Here is an 18,175-nt window from a genome sequence, read left to right as displayed (position 1 = left end):
TAATATTCAATTAAACCAAACCCAAAATGAATTTCTGTGACACACAAAGAACACAAAACTGGGTATTTTCCACCCTGATGAAGTTCTATGAATGGATTAAGTGTCAGGATGAGCTGCAATAACACAGATAATTTCCTGCAAGCCTGAGGCTCATTTCTTAACATTATGTGGTCTACTGAAATTCTTTAAACCAGCTTTTGCAATTGTTTTTCAAGGAAGAAAAAGGCAACAGTAATCAGCCCATGGGCCATCTGTAACCTGTACAATCTGTACATAAAACCCCCATAATTAAGGTGGCCAAGCTAGACATCTATACACACAAACACAATCATTCTGTTAAACTAGACATACACACATAATTACAATCGTTCTATTAAAATTAACAAGAAAACTAATCTCCTAATAAAAAATGATCCCTTTCTGTTGCAGGTCTTGCTAATGGCATCTGCACAGTCACCAACAGGAGATAATCTGGAGAAGGCAGAAGGGTGATCCTCGCTTTGTATCTCCCCACCTTACCCACCAGAGCCTGCTCCGTATCAGCACTGTGAGGGTTTCTGCCATCTGCAGGCACTTTATGGCAAACCACAGGGTCTGCTGTAGCTTCACAAGTAAGAAAGGACCTATTTATTTTTTCAGTAAATGGGTGACTAGCTGGAGCAGTCCTCATTATTCACTTCGGCAGGAAGTAATTTCCTGTTTAACTATCAGATATTATATAAGGCAACATTGTTAATACTGGTACCTAATAAAAATAATCTGTCTGCACCAAATTACCAGACAGCAACATCCATGCCAGAAACATTAGAGGTTGTTAGAAAAACCTCTACAAAGGCTCTACTATGATTATTCTTTCCCTCCTACCCTGAACCCTTCTGTGCTACCAAACTGAATGGAACTCTTTCTGTGGAATTTAATATACAGAATACAGCCAGTGACTGTTATCATTGCGGAGGGGGGGGTGGGAAATAATGTTTATGCCAATTTTCCTCTTGGGAACAATGCTGGCAGCTGCCAAGCTGTATCCATATGCAGTCATACACCAAAGGTGGCAGGAAATCCAAATGCAGCAGTGCACATAGATTGTTAAAGGCACCTCAGTTTCCCTCTCTAAATCTGCATGGTCATGAAGAGGTGCAGCACAAGCACATCAAGAGCCTGCTGATGCTGAATGGTAAGGAATGAGACAGCTAATGAATTATACTCTGCACAAGGGTTTGGGAAAAGCAACACAAGGATGCAGGACTGCTGATACTCTAGGTCATGTTGCCAGGACTTCATGATCTACACTCATTCCACAACACTTCCTTGAAAGCTTGCACATCTTGATGTCCATAATACCAAGGGGCACACAACAGCCTGGTACATGGCTCAATTTTGGTTACTAAACACACAAGCTGAACATGCAGCAGCTGAGCTCCTCCATAGTGGGGAGGAGGTTTTATGGGTTGGTCGGTTTTGTTTCAGCTCCCCCATCACGGGGGAAATAAGTTTTATTAGTTCTGAGGGAACTGAAATATTGCTGACTGTTGCCACTTTATGATGTCCTGGAAGGTCCCAACACACCAACTGGGAACACTGGCTGAGATTTATCTTCTTGCTGTAATTTGGAATCCCTGGCTCACTTGAACAACTGTGCCAGAACACTCATCACCACATGAAAAGGAGCAGATTTTCCACCTAAATCCATATTCAGTCTGAATTCACTTTAATATTTAACCAAACTGCACAGTGCTCATGCAGACCCTCCCAGTAAGACAACATGTTTTGGATGAAAACACTCAGAGTTGTCCTGTACTTCTGCTCCCTAAATTGAGTAACTTACTTTTCTTCACCCTCACCTCAGCCCACCCATGCGACAGTCATTCCCCTGAAGCTCTTTACACTTCCATTAATTTAACTAAGACCCTTTGTGAAGTAGTGAGTTATGAGGTGAAGCTGGCTGTGCTTCAGCTCATTATTACAAAAACAGACTATTACAGAAGAGAAATTATTCACATTAAGTAACATGAGTTATTGGAACCTCTATTATTTGTAACTTAAATAAGGGAAGAGTACTAAGTTAAGGCTTCTGTTTCCTTGTCCTCCTCCAACAGCAGAATCTTGCAAGCACACTGGCATACCTTGAGATCCAAAGGCAGCTTGTTGGAAGTGAAGACACTCAGCTTTATCTGCGGCACACTAATCTTCAGGTTTTCAAAGTAGTATCGCTTCTGTGCTCCACCTTGTTCAACAACCTTCTCATGGAGGTTTTCATCATACTTTTCAACCTCTGCATTCAGAGAAAACACAGGAATCAGAATGGATGATATGTAAATTAACTATGAGGTTATGAATACATACTCTGTAAAGAGTTATTAGTTTCTCTGTATGCGTGACTACTAGTGTAGCCAGCAAAACTACTCATGCCTTGTGACATCAAGCTGACCTTTAAGGCTCAAGAATTATTTTCAGCTCTGCTTGCATCTCTAAAACCTGAATGTATTTGTAGCTAGATAAAAAAGTCATTCAAGTGCATAGGTTATTTGAGCTTTCAATCTCACTTCTAATTGATCTTTATGTTGTCTGGCTTCTGTGTGATGACAAACACAACTATGTAAGGTTTCCTACTCTGCAGTCGTGGTCTTTCAACAGGTTTTCCCCTCTCTGCCTTACACACTTAACTATCAATATCATGAACAAAGAAAGCAAAGCTGACAACTTTCTCAATTATCACTACAGAATGGACAAAATGTCTACATGGAAGCTATTCAATAAACCAATTACATACAGAGTGAGCCAAAGTGGTTGACACTAACAGGTTCATGTGTTATTTTTAAGAGCATCCTGGTGGTGTGGGAAGGCAGAGGGAAAAATACAAGGTGATGGAGTCCTATGAAATCAGGTTGAACAATTAAACATGTTGAATGTGAATGACAAACTAATTTTTGTCTGAATCTTGGATGACGTGATCAGCACCACTGGATGAACTACAATGAATGTACACTAAGGGAGGAAACAAAAAAGCATAAGGTAAAACAAAACTAAGCACAGATTAGTAAGCAGCACAACAGCAACACTCAGTCTCCATTTCTTCCTCATGATTGCAAATCTAAATCATTAGGTCCTCTAGGAAACTAGGAAAAGTAACATATATATTTTTTCAGAGAAAACTCAGACACTACTGTGGATCAACAAGACACAGAACTCTTAAGCACCATTTGTAGGCTTGCTCCCATTTACAATCATACCAAAGTCTTTTTTTTTCCTGCAACAGTTATATGTTATATAACCCTACACACCCTACTGTGTATTGAAACTGACTTTTCCAATCACCACTCCAAAACAGACACCTCAGAAATCTTCCAAAGTACAGATAAATCCCACAATAGAAGGATTAGATGACTGCCTCACTGAATGGAAGCAAATTTACAGAACAGTTAAAGCCAGGGCTATGGATGTCACAGCTAAAAGGTCAAACAGCCAAAATTTTCCTTCAGTTAAGCAAGAGGAACTGCCTAAGGAACAAATGAACAGAGATCCCATTTGTTTAAATAAACATTACTAAACCAAGTAGCTTGCTAAATTAATAACACAACTTCTTTTATGCCAATTTAGATGAATCCAGATACAGGAAGTGGAGATGAATACTAAACCCCTTCCCAGAGAGGCTCAGCTCAGTCACTGTGTACTGGACAAAAGGATGTTACAGGGGTCACTACCTGAGGACTGTAACAAGCACACCACACATACAGACCTTTACAGGGGCCACTGAAACATCAGCTTTCTGCTCTTTGCTCCACATTGGCAGTTTCCAAGCAGCTAAGATTTTGCTAAGTATTTTGAACTTGTTTCATAAGCAAAGCTTGTAATATGTCTCTGCACTGTAAAACTGGTCCTTGTAATTTTATACTGTACCTGATTCAGACTGATCATAGCCAAAGAAACTCAATAGCTTCAGAAGAAGTTTCTCCTCAATCTGAACTGTGAACTTTCGAGCAGTGATCATCAGATGCTATGAAGATAAACAAGTCTCAGTTTACAGCATTAACACTGGAAATACAATCCATGAAAGCCATTAAAGAGGACAATGTGTTCTATTTCAACAGGATATTTTCACTGGAATGGTTTTGTAATAAGATTCCCATCTTCAAAGTGTCCTTCACCTGCACATGACCTACGACCAGTGATGGGTGTTTCAATTTTTGGAAGGTGTTGTGCTTCATCACCTAATACTGACACTTCAGAGTCTGATGCTTAGCTGTTTTCCAACACTGAAATCAGATGCTTTTCAAAACAGCATCAAAATGTATGGGTGAATATTCCAAGAGAGCATTTTTGCCCTCAGCTTTGCCCTCACAATGCATACCACACTTGGTGGATAAACTCCCAAACAACATTTCCAGACAGCTGCAGAACACAGGATAGGGCTTGTGTGCAAGATAACAGCTTATCAGAGAGAAGTTATAACCCTGTAACAACTCATGAAAAGCACAGCATAGATATTTTGGTTCATTATACTATAAAGGTATCTGTCAGTGCTGAGGGGAGAATAACTCACTTGAAAAGGAAGGTCACAGACATGAACAGAGGTTTGGCTGATTTGTTACATTCTAAAATCTATTTATTATCCTGCTCACTACTGTACTGTAGCTGTAGACACTTTGAACATGAGAAGGTAGACAGTGTCCTTTAAGCCTCAGGATTAATTCAAAGCGTAATTCACAACTGAATTAATTCTGATTCTTAGCAAAAATCAAAACCAGGAAACAGAGTAATACCTGCATGGCACAGACAAAAGATTGAGGTTTACCTTGTATATATCAGTCAGTGCATTTTTGCTGGGAAGTTTCATTGCATTGACCTGCACAGCAGGCCCAGTCTCCACTGGATCGTTTTCACTCATCCTAGGTGTCAGAAAGAGTATAAAAGGCCGTGTGGTGCCAATGAGCTGGTTGTCCACCTGCAGAGTGCACAAGACAGACACAACAAAAACTGAGTAGGTAACAATAAAGAGCAAAATTGATGCTCTGAGAATTTAAAAGGGTTCAGGCATACATGGTCCCTGAGCCAGGGTAATACTGGACAGAGCTGGTTACTGACCACCACTGAAACTACACCAAATACTCAGGAATGTCCTCCATCAAAAAATGGCTAAAGCCACCCACAAACAACACCTACAGCTAATGGCTATGTACTCTGTGATTTGTTTTTCTTTTAGCAAAAAACACAGCCAAAAATATTAAACAACAGTAGCATTCAGCTACTCCTGCATTTGACTAATGCATGTAAGTACCTGTTTATCTCAGGTAATCTACACCAGTACACACAATTTCCCTGGAGGGGGAATCTTACATATTTGGAACAGAATTCTACTAATTTAAAGGAGGTTTTTACTACAATAAACCCAGCTTTTACAGTCTACAATTTAACCTGTGAATTCTGAACTGCAAAGACTCAACTGAAAACAAAGGTTAAGGCAAAACTCTGCAAAATCAAATCAAAATCTAGTTGGACAAAGTCTGTAAGAGGTTTATTTCAGTCTTGTCTATGATTCTACCATTGTGGTGCTACCTGAATTAGGACTCCTGCTTTCAATGGCTGCTTTTGTGTTATGTAATGACAAAAAGCCACCAAACAGGAAGGAAGAAAAATCTCAAGCTGATCCATGCACAAAATAAAACAGATTCTAAGGTCCCTAACAAAAATGAACAGCATGAAATACAACATTCCACTGCCTCACTGCTACTAAGTAGAGAACAATGGCAAAAGGAAACGTCCACTCCTGTGCTATTTAGCAACTGAAATCTCAGTAACAGCTCTAAATGTTTTGCAAACCTATCAAGACAACAAACTGCACAGGACACTCACGAGCAAATAAATGTGTTTCCAAATTGCCAGTACCTGTATGTCTTGCACACTGAGCTCCAGCACCTGACTTGTTGACAGCTGTGTGTAGTGAACATGAATTCTTGTGAGGCTTGCAAACACCAGCTCCTCAGGAACTTTGTTGACCAAAGACAATCCTATTCCACCTCTTAGTTTCACAAGCACCTATGAAAAGAGTATTTTGAAGAGGTGGAAAACAAAAAAAAACCCCAAACACCAACAAACCAACACCAAAAAAGCCCCTGTGATACTGAACATACTTCTGTAAAGAATTTATTATTTTAGACCCATCTCCAGAGAGGCTGAACAGCTCATTGACAACCCGTCTTCAAACAAAGGTTAATGACCAAACCCCCAATCTCCCCCTAAAATCTGGAAAGGAAAATGGTAAATAAAACACCTCTGCTATGAGGACAGGTTGAAGGAGCTGGAGTTGTTCAGCCTGGAGAAGAAAAGACTCCAGGGAGACCTTAGAGCTGCCTCACAATACCTCAAGGGATCCTACAGGGAAGGCTGGAGAGGGACTTTTCATAAGGGTGTCCAGAGACAGGACAAGGGAGAGTGATTTTAAGCTGAGGGAGAGCAGAGTTAGACTGGATCTTAAGATAAAGTTCTTCAGTACAAAGGTGGTGAGACTCTGGAATAGGCAGTGCAGAAAGGTTATGGATGCCCCCCCTTCCTGGGGATGTTCAAGGACAGGTGGGATGAGGCCTTGAACAACTAAATCTAATTGAGAAGTGTCCCTGCCCACAGCAGGCAGGTTGGAGCAGATGACCTCTAGGGTCCCTTCTAGAAGCCATTCTATGATTCCAGTTGCAATATCTTACCTCCAATTCCTGCTCTGAATCTGGATTTTTTAACTTGCGCAGATCTTGTTCCGTGACTGGAAGCTCATCTCCGTCGCTGGATAATCGATCGTTTCTGCGCTGGTTAAAATCTGTTATCTGATAGACAAATCAATGAGCACCATCAGCACTTCCCTGTTTATAAACAACAGCAATGATGCCCTACCTTACAAAATGATCTTTGTAAAAAAAAAAAAAAAGTACAATGAAATAATTTGTTCTCATTCTTGGTAGCTTGTGATTTCCCTCCTCCTTCACAGCATTATAAAGGTAACCTTGGTAAGAATTTAGAGATGCAATACATAAAAAGGTGTTTGAAGTATGAGCAAATAATTAAACCAAATTCTAGTTCATTCTAGAATTTCACCTGCAGAACTCTAGTTGGCCCATCTGGGATGACTCTAACAGCTAGCACTCCTGATCCAGGCCTCATCTTTTGGTTTATGAACTGCTGTTCTGGTGGAACTGGACCCAAAAGTTCAAGTGAAGTATCAGGACCAAGAACAACTTCTGCTCCATCATGAAGACCCAGTATTCCTCTCTTTGCCTGGGGAAAGAAAGAAGAGTAAGGAAAAGTAATGAAAATTAATTAACAAAGACTTTAGGTAACTATTTGCACACAATAAATTAAAAGTGTATTTTAGTTTCCTCTCCTTACTCTTCAGAACCAAAATAACAGAAGATCAGAAGCATTTTACTTGTTATTACTAAAGCTTCTGGTAAGTCATGTTTAACCAGCCTGGCAGCAGGAACAACCAGCCAAGATCAATAATTAAGTATTCCCACTGCATATTCAGAAACAGAAGCTATCTGATACCATCATCATCAAGTATCAACATTCTTTTGATGTTTAGTTCTAGACTTTGTAAAAGCAATACAGGCCTCTGAGCCTACAAATTCCACCAGCAGCAGGCAGGATTATCAGATAGTTTGCAGGTGCTAGTTGTCTGCAACTCAGAATTTCCTGGAACACAAATAAAGAGCAAAACAGCTCGAACTGCTTTTAAAATTCTTATTACCAAGATGTCAGAACCATGACTCTGACAAGTGCTGGTTTTACACAAACCCTGGCTTTCATCAGTGATATTGACATAATCTGCAGCATTTTAAAATCTGGGATGTATGAGAGTCTCAAGACTCTATGTACGACTACACTGTTCACTTTCAACCATGATGTACTATTAATTTTCTAATTATTCTGTTTCCAATTAATAGTGCAAGACCTTTAACTATTTGAAAGGGTTAGGAACATTCAAACATGAATTTAAACCACCCAAGCTGTTTGTGCAGGTCTGGTTTCCTCTGTATTCTGAAGTTCAGCCTCAAAGCTTTTAGTTCCCTTGAGTGTTGAGCCCAAACGACTGTCTCCTGTATCAGCAATAGTCAAAATGAGTTCAACATCAAATCAGTGCTGACCTGGACAACAAGACCATGAATGCCACAAGTCAGCTTTCCATCACGAAAGCTCCACGTCTGGGTAGTGCTGCGCCGTCGGTCAGGCTTTCTCAGCATCAGGGGCTCGTACCTGCAAGGACACCAAGCCACCAACACTTAGAAGATTCCAACTTGTCAGTTTTACCCTTGAGATGTGACAGTGGTGAACACTTGCTACAGTTGTGCTCAAGCTCATTTTCTTAACCTCACTTCTGAACAATCTGCTGCTGAAAATAGTTAGCCATGCCTTTAAAGAGATTGCCAAGTCACCAAAGTGACTATGAGCTCTGTTCAGAGAGAGATGAAACTAGATCAGCCACAGGCCTTCAGAAACATTTCTTTCCTCATCCAGTGTCATGCTAACTATGCTTTTAAAGACATGGTTAGAATCTACAACAGTTTCCTGAGAAATTCTCTTGGCAATACCTGTTATCTGTGACAGCTGCCAGGCCTGCAATATCTAAAATCATAGAAGAGTCCACAGACCGAGGAGAAGGTTTATGCGGGTTATGAGGAACTGAAGAACCTTCATGGCAAATCATTCCTGTGTCTGTCATTCTCCACAGCTGGGAGCGTTTTCCTGGCTCCTGTTACAGAAAAATCCAAGATTTAAATGAACACAGCAGTACAGAGCAAATATTTTTGTTCTGTTTTGCTATCAGATGCTTTGAATTGTAGTTCTTGGAATGACTTGTATATATTTAACTTCAGAGTCCTGAACTAGTCTGTATAAAAACTTCTACTCCAATATTCAAAGAGTGTATATCCACAGCCTCGGTAGATGCAGAGCTCTGTTTACAAGCTGGTTTTAACCTCAGCAATATTTAAATACACTTTCTATTCCTTAAAAGCTCCAGAACTAGACTTGGCTTACAACGCAACCAAAAAGGGAGCATGCTCTACCTTGTGACTTCATTAGACTCTTCAGCTTACAATTACCTCACTTGGTTGTCTTACAACATTCCTTACTACTTTTACTCCAGCTGCCTTTTTTGTCACCCTGACCCCCCTAACAAGTCTTATATGGAAACATCACCATAATGCAAGCAACCAGAACTGCAAGAACCCGCTGCTTTCAATGGGGTCTATCTCCACTCTTTAAAAGTTACCATAAAAATGTTTTTATTTTTCCCTTCTCCCAGCATATAATTTTACTTCTGCACAGTGTGTCTTGGTACCTTCTTTTTCAATACAACTCTTTGAGTCTTTGGAGAAACATCAAGGACAAGCTCTGCATATGCAGCATCCTTATTAGATGCAACTGGTCTTGCACTTGGCTCCTGTGAACTAGAAAACATCATCATGGTTATTTTTAGTATCTGCTTGTTCTGTAAATTGAATGAGACCTGTACAAAAAGCCCAACTGAGGAAGCTTTCCCTTTCAAAGCAGCCAATCAGACAAAAATTTGTACTGTTGTTTAGGGTTGATTTTTTTTCCCCCCGTTGTTATTTTTAGAATTACCAATGTAAACTGTTCATCTGAGCTCATTTTCAGAAGGGGCTTTAATTTCGCACTGTGACTATGAACTTCACAGACAGTAAGATGAATTCCCCCCCAAATTTTTCTACCTGGCATTAAGAAAAGCAAATATAAACCTCCCATAGCTGTTTTCAATAGGATATCATCTACTGCAAAATTTAAAATTCTCAGGCATGTCACAAATGGGTATGTCCTGTAGTTAAGTGCTCTTAATCCACTAAATTAAGTCAGCCCCGAGACATGACCCTAAGCATCCCTATCAGGCATGGGGAGGTCACAGCAGATGCCATGTGCTAAATCTTTCTCAGTATGTGACACAAAAAACAATGGCAGGCTGCACCCATGAAGCTAAGTTACTGTGACTCAACGAGGTAAGGCACAGACTGCCAGGCTCAGTTCTGGCATTTCTCCTGCTATCTACAAAGCTCAGCTGCATTTGGAAAGCTTTCAAATGACAACCATTAAGATAATAGTAACATAAAGTCCAATGATATTTTGAGTCATTGGACTCAAAATATCTTCATCTAGTACATAAAGAATTACCCTGAGAAAGTGTAAGCAGCAGCAATGTAAATGAAGTTCTCATAGTAAAGCTGCTTGCTGTCTTGGAAGTCGTTCATGCTGCAGACAATATTTGAGGAGCCTGCCCCTTTAACTGTCAGCATTATAAAAGGTGGTAGAATAGGTTCATCCCATGCATAATCCAGAGAGGTCATGGGCTTCACTTCAGTGTACAGCCTTGGCTCGACGACACGGTGCTGATTAAAAACAATTGGGACCTGTAACAGTTATGAAAGAGGATTGAGTTTCATGCAGATCAGATCTTTTGCTACCATTTCTTCACAAACTTGAATTATAATTCATTACACAGCTCCCTCTTCTAACAAATATAAAAGAACTCCTACTTTTCTTTTTTTCCTGAGTAAAAAACTAAAGAAAAAAGTGATTTGTTTTGCTCTTTTACCTTGGAGAAATTGTCTATGCGGAAGGGTGGAGGTAATTGATCTGTATCGCTGAAGGCAATGCGGTAGGTGGCTCCTTGAAGAGTGATTTCTACTCTCAAGAAGTAACATTTTCCTAGGGTGTCCCTGAACAAGAACAAACAAGTGCAAGGGAGGTAAACATCTGATCTCTGTCATCTACAGTTGTTGTCAAACAGTTGCTTCTATTAAGAAATGGAAGCTGCTACAGAAGCTTTCTATGTAACAGTTACCTCATGTTGATATGGAAAGAGTTATTTTTGTTGACCTCAAAGCCCCCAGACCAGACACAATTTGGGACATCCATCAGTCTCACACACAACAGCTGATCATAATCGTTACGTGGCCAGTGGAACACGACGCTGGAACCAGGCAGTGTAGAGATATAGCCATCAGGATTGGATGCTCCCTAGAAAGAGGAATTAGTTAACAAATACCCTGTAAGTATTAAACCCACAGCACTGATCTCTGTACCTCTCAAATACAAGCACAGTTAATTATTCTGTCAGGTGGATACTGCTATTAAAATAACAACAAACATCCTCATCACCAGCCAACAGTACTTCAACATACAAATGCTCGTGTTCTCTTTAGGAGAAGACTTAGGGGGGGATCTTATCAGTGCTTATCAGTACTTAAAGGGTGGGTGTCAGGAGGATGGGGACAGGCTTTTTCCAGTGGTGCACAGTGAAAGGATAAGAGGTGGCGCTGAGCAGCGTGATCTAGGTGGAAGTGTTCCTGTTCATTGCTTAGGTGTTGGACAAGATGACCTTTGAGAGTCCCTTCCAACCCAATACAATCTGTGAATCAAAAGAGGTAATAGGCACAAACTTGAACACAAGGAAGTTCCATCTAAACACGAGGAGGAACTTCTTTACTGTGAAGGTGGTAGAGCACTGGAGCAGGCTGCCCAGAGAGGTGGTGGAGTCTCCAACTCTGGAGGCACCCAAAACCTGCCTGGATGCCGTCCTGTGTAACCTGCTCTAGGTGACCCTGCTCTGCAAGCGTTTGGACTGGATGATCTCCAGAGCTCCCTTCCAACCCCTAGCACTCTGTGGTTAGAAGATGATCCTTGAGGTCTTTTCCAACCTTATTGATTCTGTGACTAACTACAGGCATTGTACTAACAAGTAACAAGCAGGCAGCAGCTTACCCGACCCCTGGCAAACTCCTGCTGAAGAAAGGCGAGCTTGTAGCTGGATTTGTTATCCAACAGGTAGCGGGGGGCAAACGTCACCATGCATGTATCGATGTAACGGCCTCTGCCTTTTTTAACATCAATACCTGGTAGGGAAAGCAAGTTAAAAATAAAGCTATTATATACAAGAGAAAACTAAAGACATCTGCCACAAAATTTCACACACCAAAAGCTCTTTTTCTTGCCTTCCTGGGATGAGCTGCTTCTGCCACACCACTGCCATACCTTGAAACATTATTTTGAGGAGTAAACATAATTTTATGCCACCAGGCATGTTTCTCAGGGACAATTTAGAGATCATAAGCACTAAATATGAAAAAAATACCTATCCAAATCACAAGAAAATCCATTAAAGTAATTATTCCACATACAAACATATGGACAAATCCTCAAAAATCACTGTGGAGTAGCTTACAAACTTTAATTTGATTATAAAATAAAAGCCTCTGAGGAGATTGTATTTCATGTACACTAGCAGCACAAGGAAGACAGAAGTTCCACTCTTCACATCAGGCTACAGAGGCAACATAAAGTAAAAATCAGAGATGTAGCACATGGCTGAACTGTTACAGTGCACAGGCAACCCAGAATTACCCCACACAGTGATGCAGTGGGACTTAGTAGTAACACACTAGGGGAAGAAAGGCAGAGAAACAGAACAAACAGTTTGTAAATACAGTTATCAACACCCCCTGATGTAATGTAGAAAACCAAATATAACAAAACTGATTTTTAATCTAATTAAAATCAAAACAAAGACTCAAAAATACTTAGAATACTACTTTTTGTTTAGTAGTTTTTTTGGGATCCTCAAACATCTTTCACAACATTTCCCTGCTGTAAGTGGGGAAAGTTCTACCTAGTTCTACCAAGTTCTACAACATTTCTCAAAGGTTCCTTCCACACATACCAATGTTATAAATGAGGCCTGGCCTGTTGCCATGTTGGATCACCTTAAGAGCTCTGACACCACTACCACCATCCAGGGAGAAACCCTGGCACCAGCCAGGCATGCCTTCAGGATGGATTCCTTTTCCAACCCGCATTGTACAACTAAGGGTGAAAAGAAAACACGAAGATTGATTCATTTAAATGGGGGATCAGGTATCAACAGGCACACTGATGATCAAGCACACTCCCAAATACAAAAACACCACCTGCGTCTTAAAATAAAACCATTAGAATGCAGCATAAAGCTCTTCTTCAGTAACTGATTCTGCATTTCTGCCATGAGCTCTTTTAACATACTACTCAAGATTCAGCAACTGTGTCATGTAAAAGACTTCGTCATTTCACTGACCAGAACGACACATGTGTGTCTTTTTTCTTTGAAAGAAAAATTTGGAGTAGATTTCGGTGATAAACTTAACTGTTGTCGTTTGAGCAAAAATCCCACCACAAATTCAGAGAAATTTACTTTAAATCACGCTCTTATTTCTTGGAAAAAGCAAGTTCTTTCCTTGATGTCAGTTAAAGCTTCATGCTTTCCTTTCTGAAATCTACTGCTACTACTCTATCAACATTCAGAGCTCAGGATTAAAGGTTTGCAGTGGTGTTTTTTTTTTTTCCCCCCAGTGGTAACAAAATCATTTATATAACAAGGTAAATCTCTTCCCTGAGGTCTTTCATTTTCTTCCAAAAGAAGCATGAGTTCAAAACACGCAAAATAAAACCAAAGCAGCTTGCAGACACAACAGTATTAGCCAAGAAAGGAGCTGTCTTGATTTTCTTATTTCATTATTTAGAAACTTAATAACTTAACAGATATCTTAATAAGGAAAGACTTTTCCTTTGTGATACTGATATTAATATATCAGTGCCCAATCCTCTATGAGTTACTTTCATACTTTAAGGCTCCTCCTGTCTGCTGCTCTTGCGGTATTACTTACAGGTTTGGCTGTTCTTTATCAGCGTAACAGAACAGAAGTGGGCTGAGGCTTCTAGCAAGCTCGTGCTCTTCAAACTGACCTGCAGCATCTGTTTTTGCATTATCTTGTCTGAAGATAAGTGGTAATCCTTTAAGTAAACACACACACAAAAAATGGAGTGTCAAAGTACGCTTCACCTTTGCACAAAATGAGAATGGTAAAAACTACCGCAAATGAAAGGAGCAACCTAAAATATTTTGGTTGCAGTAGCAGCCATTAGTCTGCAAGCATTCTCCTCTGTTCTCCATTTAACCTGCTTAGCAGCTGCAGCCATGCAATCTGACCCAGGCAGAGAAGTTCTTCTAAGCTCTTTAAGTGCCAAAAGATGTTAACACAGAGTAACTGCAGTTGCTTCCTCAGGCATTTCAGGCTTTGAAAACCACAACTTAACAGTGATCTAACCGATGTTGATTTATTAGAGATACAATAGCTGATGTTTGAAAATCTGTAATACAGCATCTAAAATGTCTAAGTTAACTGCTCTAACACTCAGCAAACAATAGTGGATGGCACTGTCAAAAAAACTCCCACAATTTATATGCCTGCAGCTTTAAGTTGTGGACTCTTACCATGTGCTAAGTCTTAAGCAGTGTTTCAAGGCTCTATTTAGCCAGAAAGCAAATCAAAACACTGCATCAAATCTTTATTTTCCAGTCCACAATCACAGCTATGAACGAGAATACTGTAAACTTACCTGTTTTGTTGATTAGCCAGTATGGGGCTGAAATAAGTATCTTTAGAGAGCCCTCAGCACGACACACAATCCTTATGGTCAAGTTCAGCAGCCGTTTGTTGACATCATACAGTCGCATCCGCACCATATAGTTCTGTGTGCCAGGAGGAATCAACAGCTCTTTGCAGATGGGGAAGTTTTCTAGCAATACCCCTAGGAAAATGAAAGAAAGCAAAATAAAACATCCACCCCGCAAGAAAACAGTAGTTTCTGATGACCTTGTAGGTTGGTGTTTCATATGGCCTGATCCCTCTGAATCTTCCATATAGCTCACCCAAATTAAATTCTAAAACTGCCCTGTGTAATGGCCTGTGATCTCATGAAGAATCCCTGCAAGTCAGAGGCAGCAAAAAAAAGTTTTATAAAGAACCCTGCTCAGGGCTAGCTACTACTTTAGGCATCAAAAGTCCAGCCACTGTTGAATAATTCCTTCTGCGCTCTGAACACCAACTTCTTCTGTGAAGAAGAAAAGAGCAAACTCACCCAAAACGTTGGGAACTTATTTGATTTATTCCTTTCTTTATGACTGTTCTCTCCAGTTTCCACTCTCAGGAAAATGGAAAGTGTCTCATAAGGAACAGATCAGGACAGCCAACAGATTTGGGGGAATAATGGTAATTTTAGTACTTCTTTTGGCTGTGTGCATTTGGTTATTAACTGCAGGAAGTCCTCTACCCCAATCAAATAATCACATGAATGTTTTACTTTTTTAAAATTTCCCATTCTTGCATTATAGGTCCTTGTACAAGGAGCAGCTATATTGAAGTACTCCTCAAAGAGGGTCAGAAAGTGGTACCTGAAAAAGAACCTTACCAAGCTCAATGTTCTGCGATGTATCAGCTGTGTGCAGTGCCACCTCTTTGCCAGGTTTTAACGTCCCACTAATTGGCATTCCCTTGACATAGAACTCCAGCTCACAAGGCAGCAAGTTACAGATGACCACCGTTGGTAAGAGATAAATAGTATGCCCAGGCTGTCTGAAAATCTGTTTAGCACTGTCAGAAAATATGCTGGAAGGCATGTAATCTGGGTAATTTTCTTTCTTTATAGCCACACAAAACCTGTGAGGGCAGAAGTATAGGAGAAATCAGCAGTGAATTCCATGGAGTAACTGAACCCTGTCTTTGTGTGATGCACTAAACCCACAACGTGCTGTAGCTTCAGGACTTAGAGCAAAACCAGCATTTTGAACTGTTCTCCACCTAATCACTTAGGAATTGGGTTATAAAGTATTTTGTATTTATACCCAACTTTAAGACAGTAAGAGTTTGCTGATTTTAAGTGAAGAATTAGTCACTCCAAAAAACCTTGTGTACTCAGAGACAGAACATTGCTTTTACAGATTATCAGCTTTAAAACCTTCTTCCATAAACTCACAGAAAAAATGCTATTAACTGACTGAAATGAGATATTAACTATCGAAATAAACTACAGTCCTGTTACTAAATACAAATGCTGAAATGTGTCCTTTTTGCCAGGAGATACATCCTTGCTTTGCCCACCTGACACTTCAGTTTTTCAGTAGTTAAGCTAAAAACTTAAACCTTCATTTTAAACTATTTGTTATTTTTCCTGACTGTGATATATTCAAACCCAGCATATTAAGAAATGAACTATGGAACAGACACACAGCAGTAACTACAGAGTACGCAAAACTCATTTCCTGAAAGAACTTCCATAGTCTCAGACCACACAATTTAACCTAAGGCCACATTCTATTTTCTAACCTCTTCTTTATTACCAGTAAAAGTTAACAGTGTGCTTACTTTGTATTCTCAGACATTTGCTAACAGGTACTGGCAAAGGGGCTTCAAGGAGCCCTGCAGAGATACAGCAGTTATGCTTCAATGCTTTCTCATTGTTCAAGAGACCAAATGAAACACTGCAGAAACTTTCATTTCCAAGTATTTTCTTTCCTGTTAGTTACTTCAACAGTGTTTCATTTATCAGAAAATAAAACAGCTGTCAGAACAATAATTATATCTTAATTACCTGAAAAATCTGCTATTTTCAGACTCCATTGAATGACACTCTCTCTTGCTGCTGCATACTTCTGCTGTCTTCTGAACATTAGTCCAATGAATTGGGGCCTTGCAGAAGAAGACTCCCATTCCTTTTGGCCTGACTTGCAAATGCCAAGATGTAAGGTGCAATGGAATAGCAAAGGAATCTCCTGGCATAACTGCTGGAAGAACTACAGGTTCTGAAACCAGAGAAGAAAATACACACATCAAAACAGGTTCCTTTACTGAAAAGCATAAAACGTTTCATATAGGAAGTCTCTAATTTCTGAAGTAGCACATCTTTTTTCAGCATAAAACACCAGCTGATTTCTCTGTTTCAAACACCAACCCTTTCTTTTAAGCCTTATTCACAGTCTGGCAGCAGACAAATTTAGGTGTGTAAAGCTGAAACTGGAATTAAAATTCTTTTTCCTTGGATGCTTTCGTGAAAATGCTTATATCCAAAAGACCTTATTCATTACATTTTGGGTATCTACCAACATATCACTATGTTTATAGCCTGCACCTTTGCATGCCAACACCTGAAAGAGGCCTTGAGCAGCTGAGTCTAGTCGAGAGGCATCCCTGCCCATAGCAGGGAGGTTAGAGTAGATGATCTTTAAGGTCCCTTCCAATCTAAGCCATTCTATGGTTCTATGATCCTACTGCTGAAAGACACAACATGCTATAAAACAGAAATAAGATTCCGTCTTCACAGAGCTTTTCCTGTTTAACTGAACAATAAGGACAACTCATGTTGTGCTCTGCAGCTTATCCTGCTGATCGTTTTCTTCTTACTACCTATTCCCCCTCCTTACTTTGTCATCAACCGTTAGTGAGAGCAGTGAAACCTCTCAGGGCAGAAGCTACAGATTCCCCACAGTATGGAAGGGCTATACAAGACTTACTGTCAGGAGCAGAAGGACTGTCTAGTCTCAGTTCCATCGGTGTTTCCAGCTTGTTCTTCACGATCAAGGCTGAGCGCACCGTTATCACTTTCCGAGCACTACCTTCCATGGTAACTTCAAACACCACACGAACTGGAGGCAATGAAGAAAACTGGAAGATATTTAAAAGCATTAAGAAGCTCAGGTAATGATTACATCTAGAAGAGGGACACCTCAGTTTTGAAGCATTAACTGCTGAAGTGCACACACGCCAGCTGAGTCCAGCAACACGCAACGCCTAAGATATATATAGCTTTCTAATAACGGTTCCTGTACCTCCTCCTCAAAACACAGTAAAATTAACTATGAAAAAGTAATTCTAAACACTACTAACTTCGTTTTCTTTTTCAAAGCACTCAAGTTCAAACAAGACTAATACAGCTCCAAAAAGAATACCTGATGCATCGTCTCACTATTACACTATTTTAAATATTCATGGAGTTTGAAATCCAAGCCTTGTGTAATTAACAGTCACTCATCATTCCACCTGTCTGAAGTAAAAAACAAGGTGGAGCTTTCTTAAACTATTCATACAAAGTCACTGTCACTTCAGTCCTGAAAAACACATTTTACATGGGCCCATGCTGGAATTCACACACTGGAATTTAAGACCCATTCTTCAACCAACCATTTACACTGTTGAGGAATGGTAAATCCTGTTAGATTTGTTCTGACTTGGAAGTTCATTTTGTTTGCTTGATTTTTTGTTTCCTTTCTACTGAAGAGGTTCTAGAAGGATGGAAACACTCATTCACTGAA

At 40.0% G+C, this 18,175-nt stretch overlaps 1 protein-coding gene across 2 annotated transcripts in view; it reads right to left on the bottom strand.

The window, feature by feature from the left end:
• VPS13D (vacuolar protein sorting 13 homolog D) overlaps positions 1–18,175 on the bottom strand; it is a 94,499-nt gene that overhangs the window by 34,500 nt on the left and 41,824 nt on the right. For both annotated transcript variants that reach the window (XM_054394928.1, XM_054394929.1), the window contains 19 exons: positions 17,378–17,528; positions 16,459–16,669; positions 15,280–15,527; positions 14,428–14,619; positions 13,695–13,821; positions 12,716–12,858; positions 11,761–11,891; positions 10,841–11,016; positions 10,592–10,715; positions 10,171–10,406; positions 9,326–9,434; positions 8,574–8,734; positions 8,130–8,238; positions 7,081–7,260; positions 6,696–6,812; positions 5,884–6,033; positions 4,793–4,942; positions 3,898–3,994; positions 2,124–2,272 (listed from right to left, as the gene is read on the bottom strand). In XM_054394928.1, coding sequence (XP_054250903.1) covers positions 2,124–2,272; positions 3,898–3,994; positions 4,793–4,942; positions 5,884–6,033; positions 6,696–6,812; positions 7,081–7,260; positions 8,130–8,238; positions 8,574–8,734; positions 9,326–9,434; positions 10,171–10,406; positions 10,592–10,715; positions 10,841–11,016; positions 11,761–11,891; positions 12,716–12,858; positions 13,695–13,821; positions 14,428–14,619; positions 15,280–15,527; positions 16,459–16,669; positions 17,378–17,528 — 2,961 coding nt within the window. The remainder of the gene's footprint in view (positions 1–2,123; positions 2,273–3,897; positions 3,995–4,792; positions 4,943–5,883; positions 6,034–6,695; positions 6,813–7,080; positions 7,261–8,129; positions 8,239–8,573; positions 8,735–9,325; positions 9,435–10,170; positions 10,407–10,591; positions 10,716–10,840; positions 11,017–11,760; positions 11,892–12,715; positions 12,859–13,694; positions 13,822–14,427; positions 14,620–15,279; positions 15,528–16,458; positions 16,670–17,377; positions 17,529–18,175) is intronic.

This window comes from Indicator indicator, chromosome 32, assembly GCF_027791375.1.
Source record: "Indicator indicator isolate 239-I01 chromosome 32, UM_Iind_1.1, whole genome shotgun sequence".
In the NCBI taxonomy this organism is placed as follows: domain Eukaryota; kingdom Metazoa; phylum Chordata; class Aves; order Piciformes; family Indicatoridae; genus Indicator; species Indicator indicator.
Note: the sequence above shows the minus strand (reverse complement) of the source record. Positions and strands in the feature narration are given on the sequence as shown.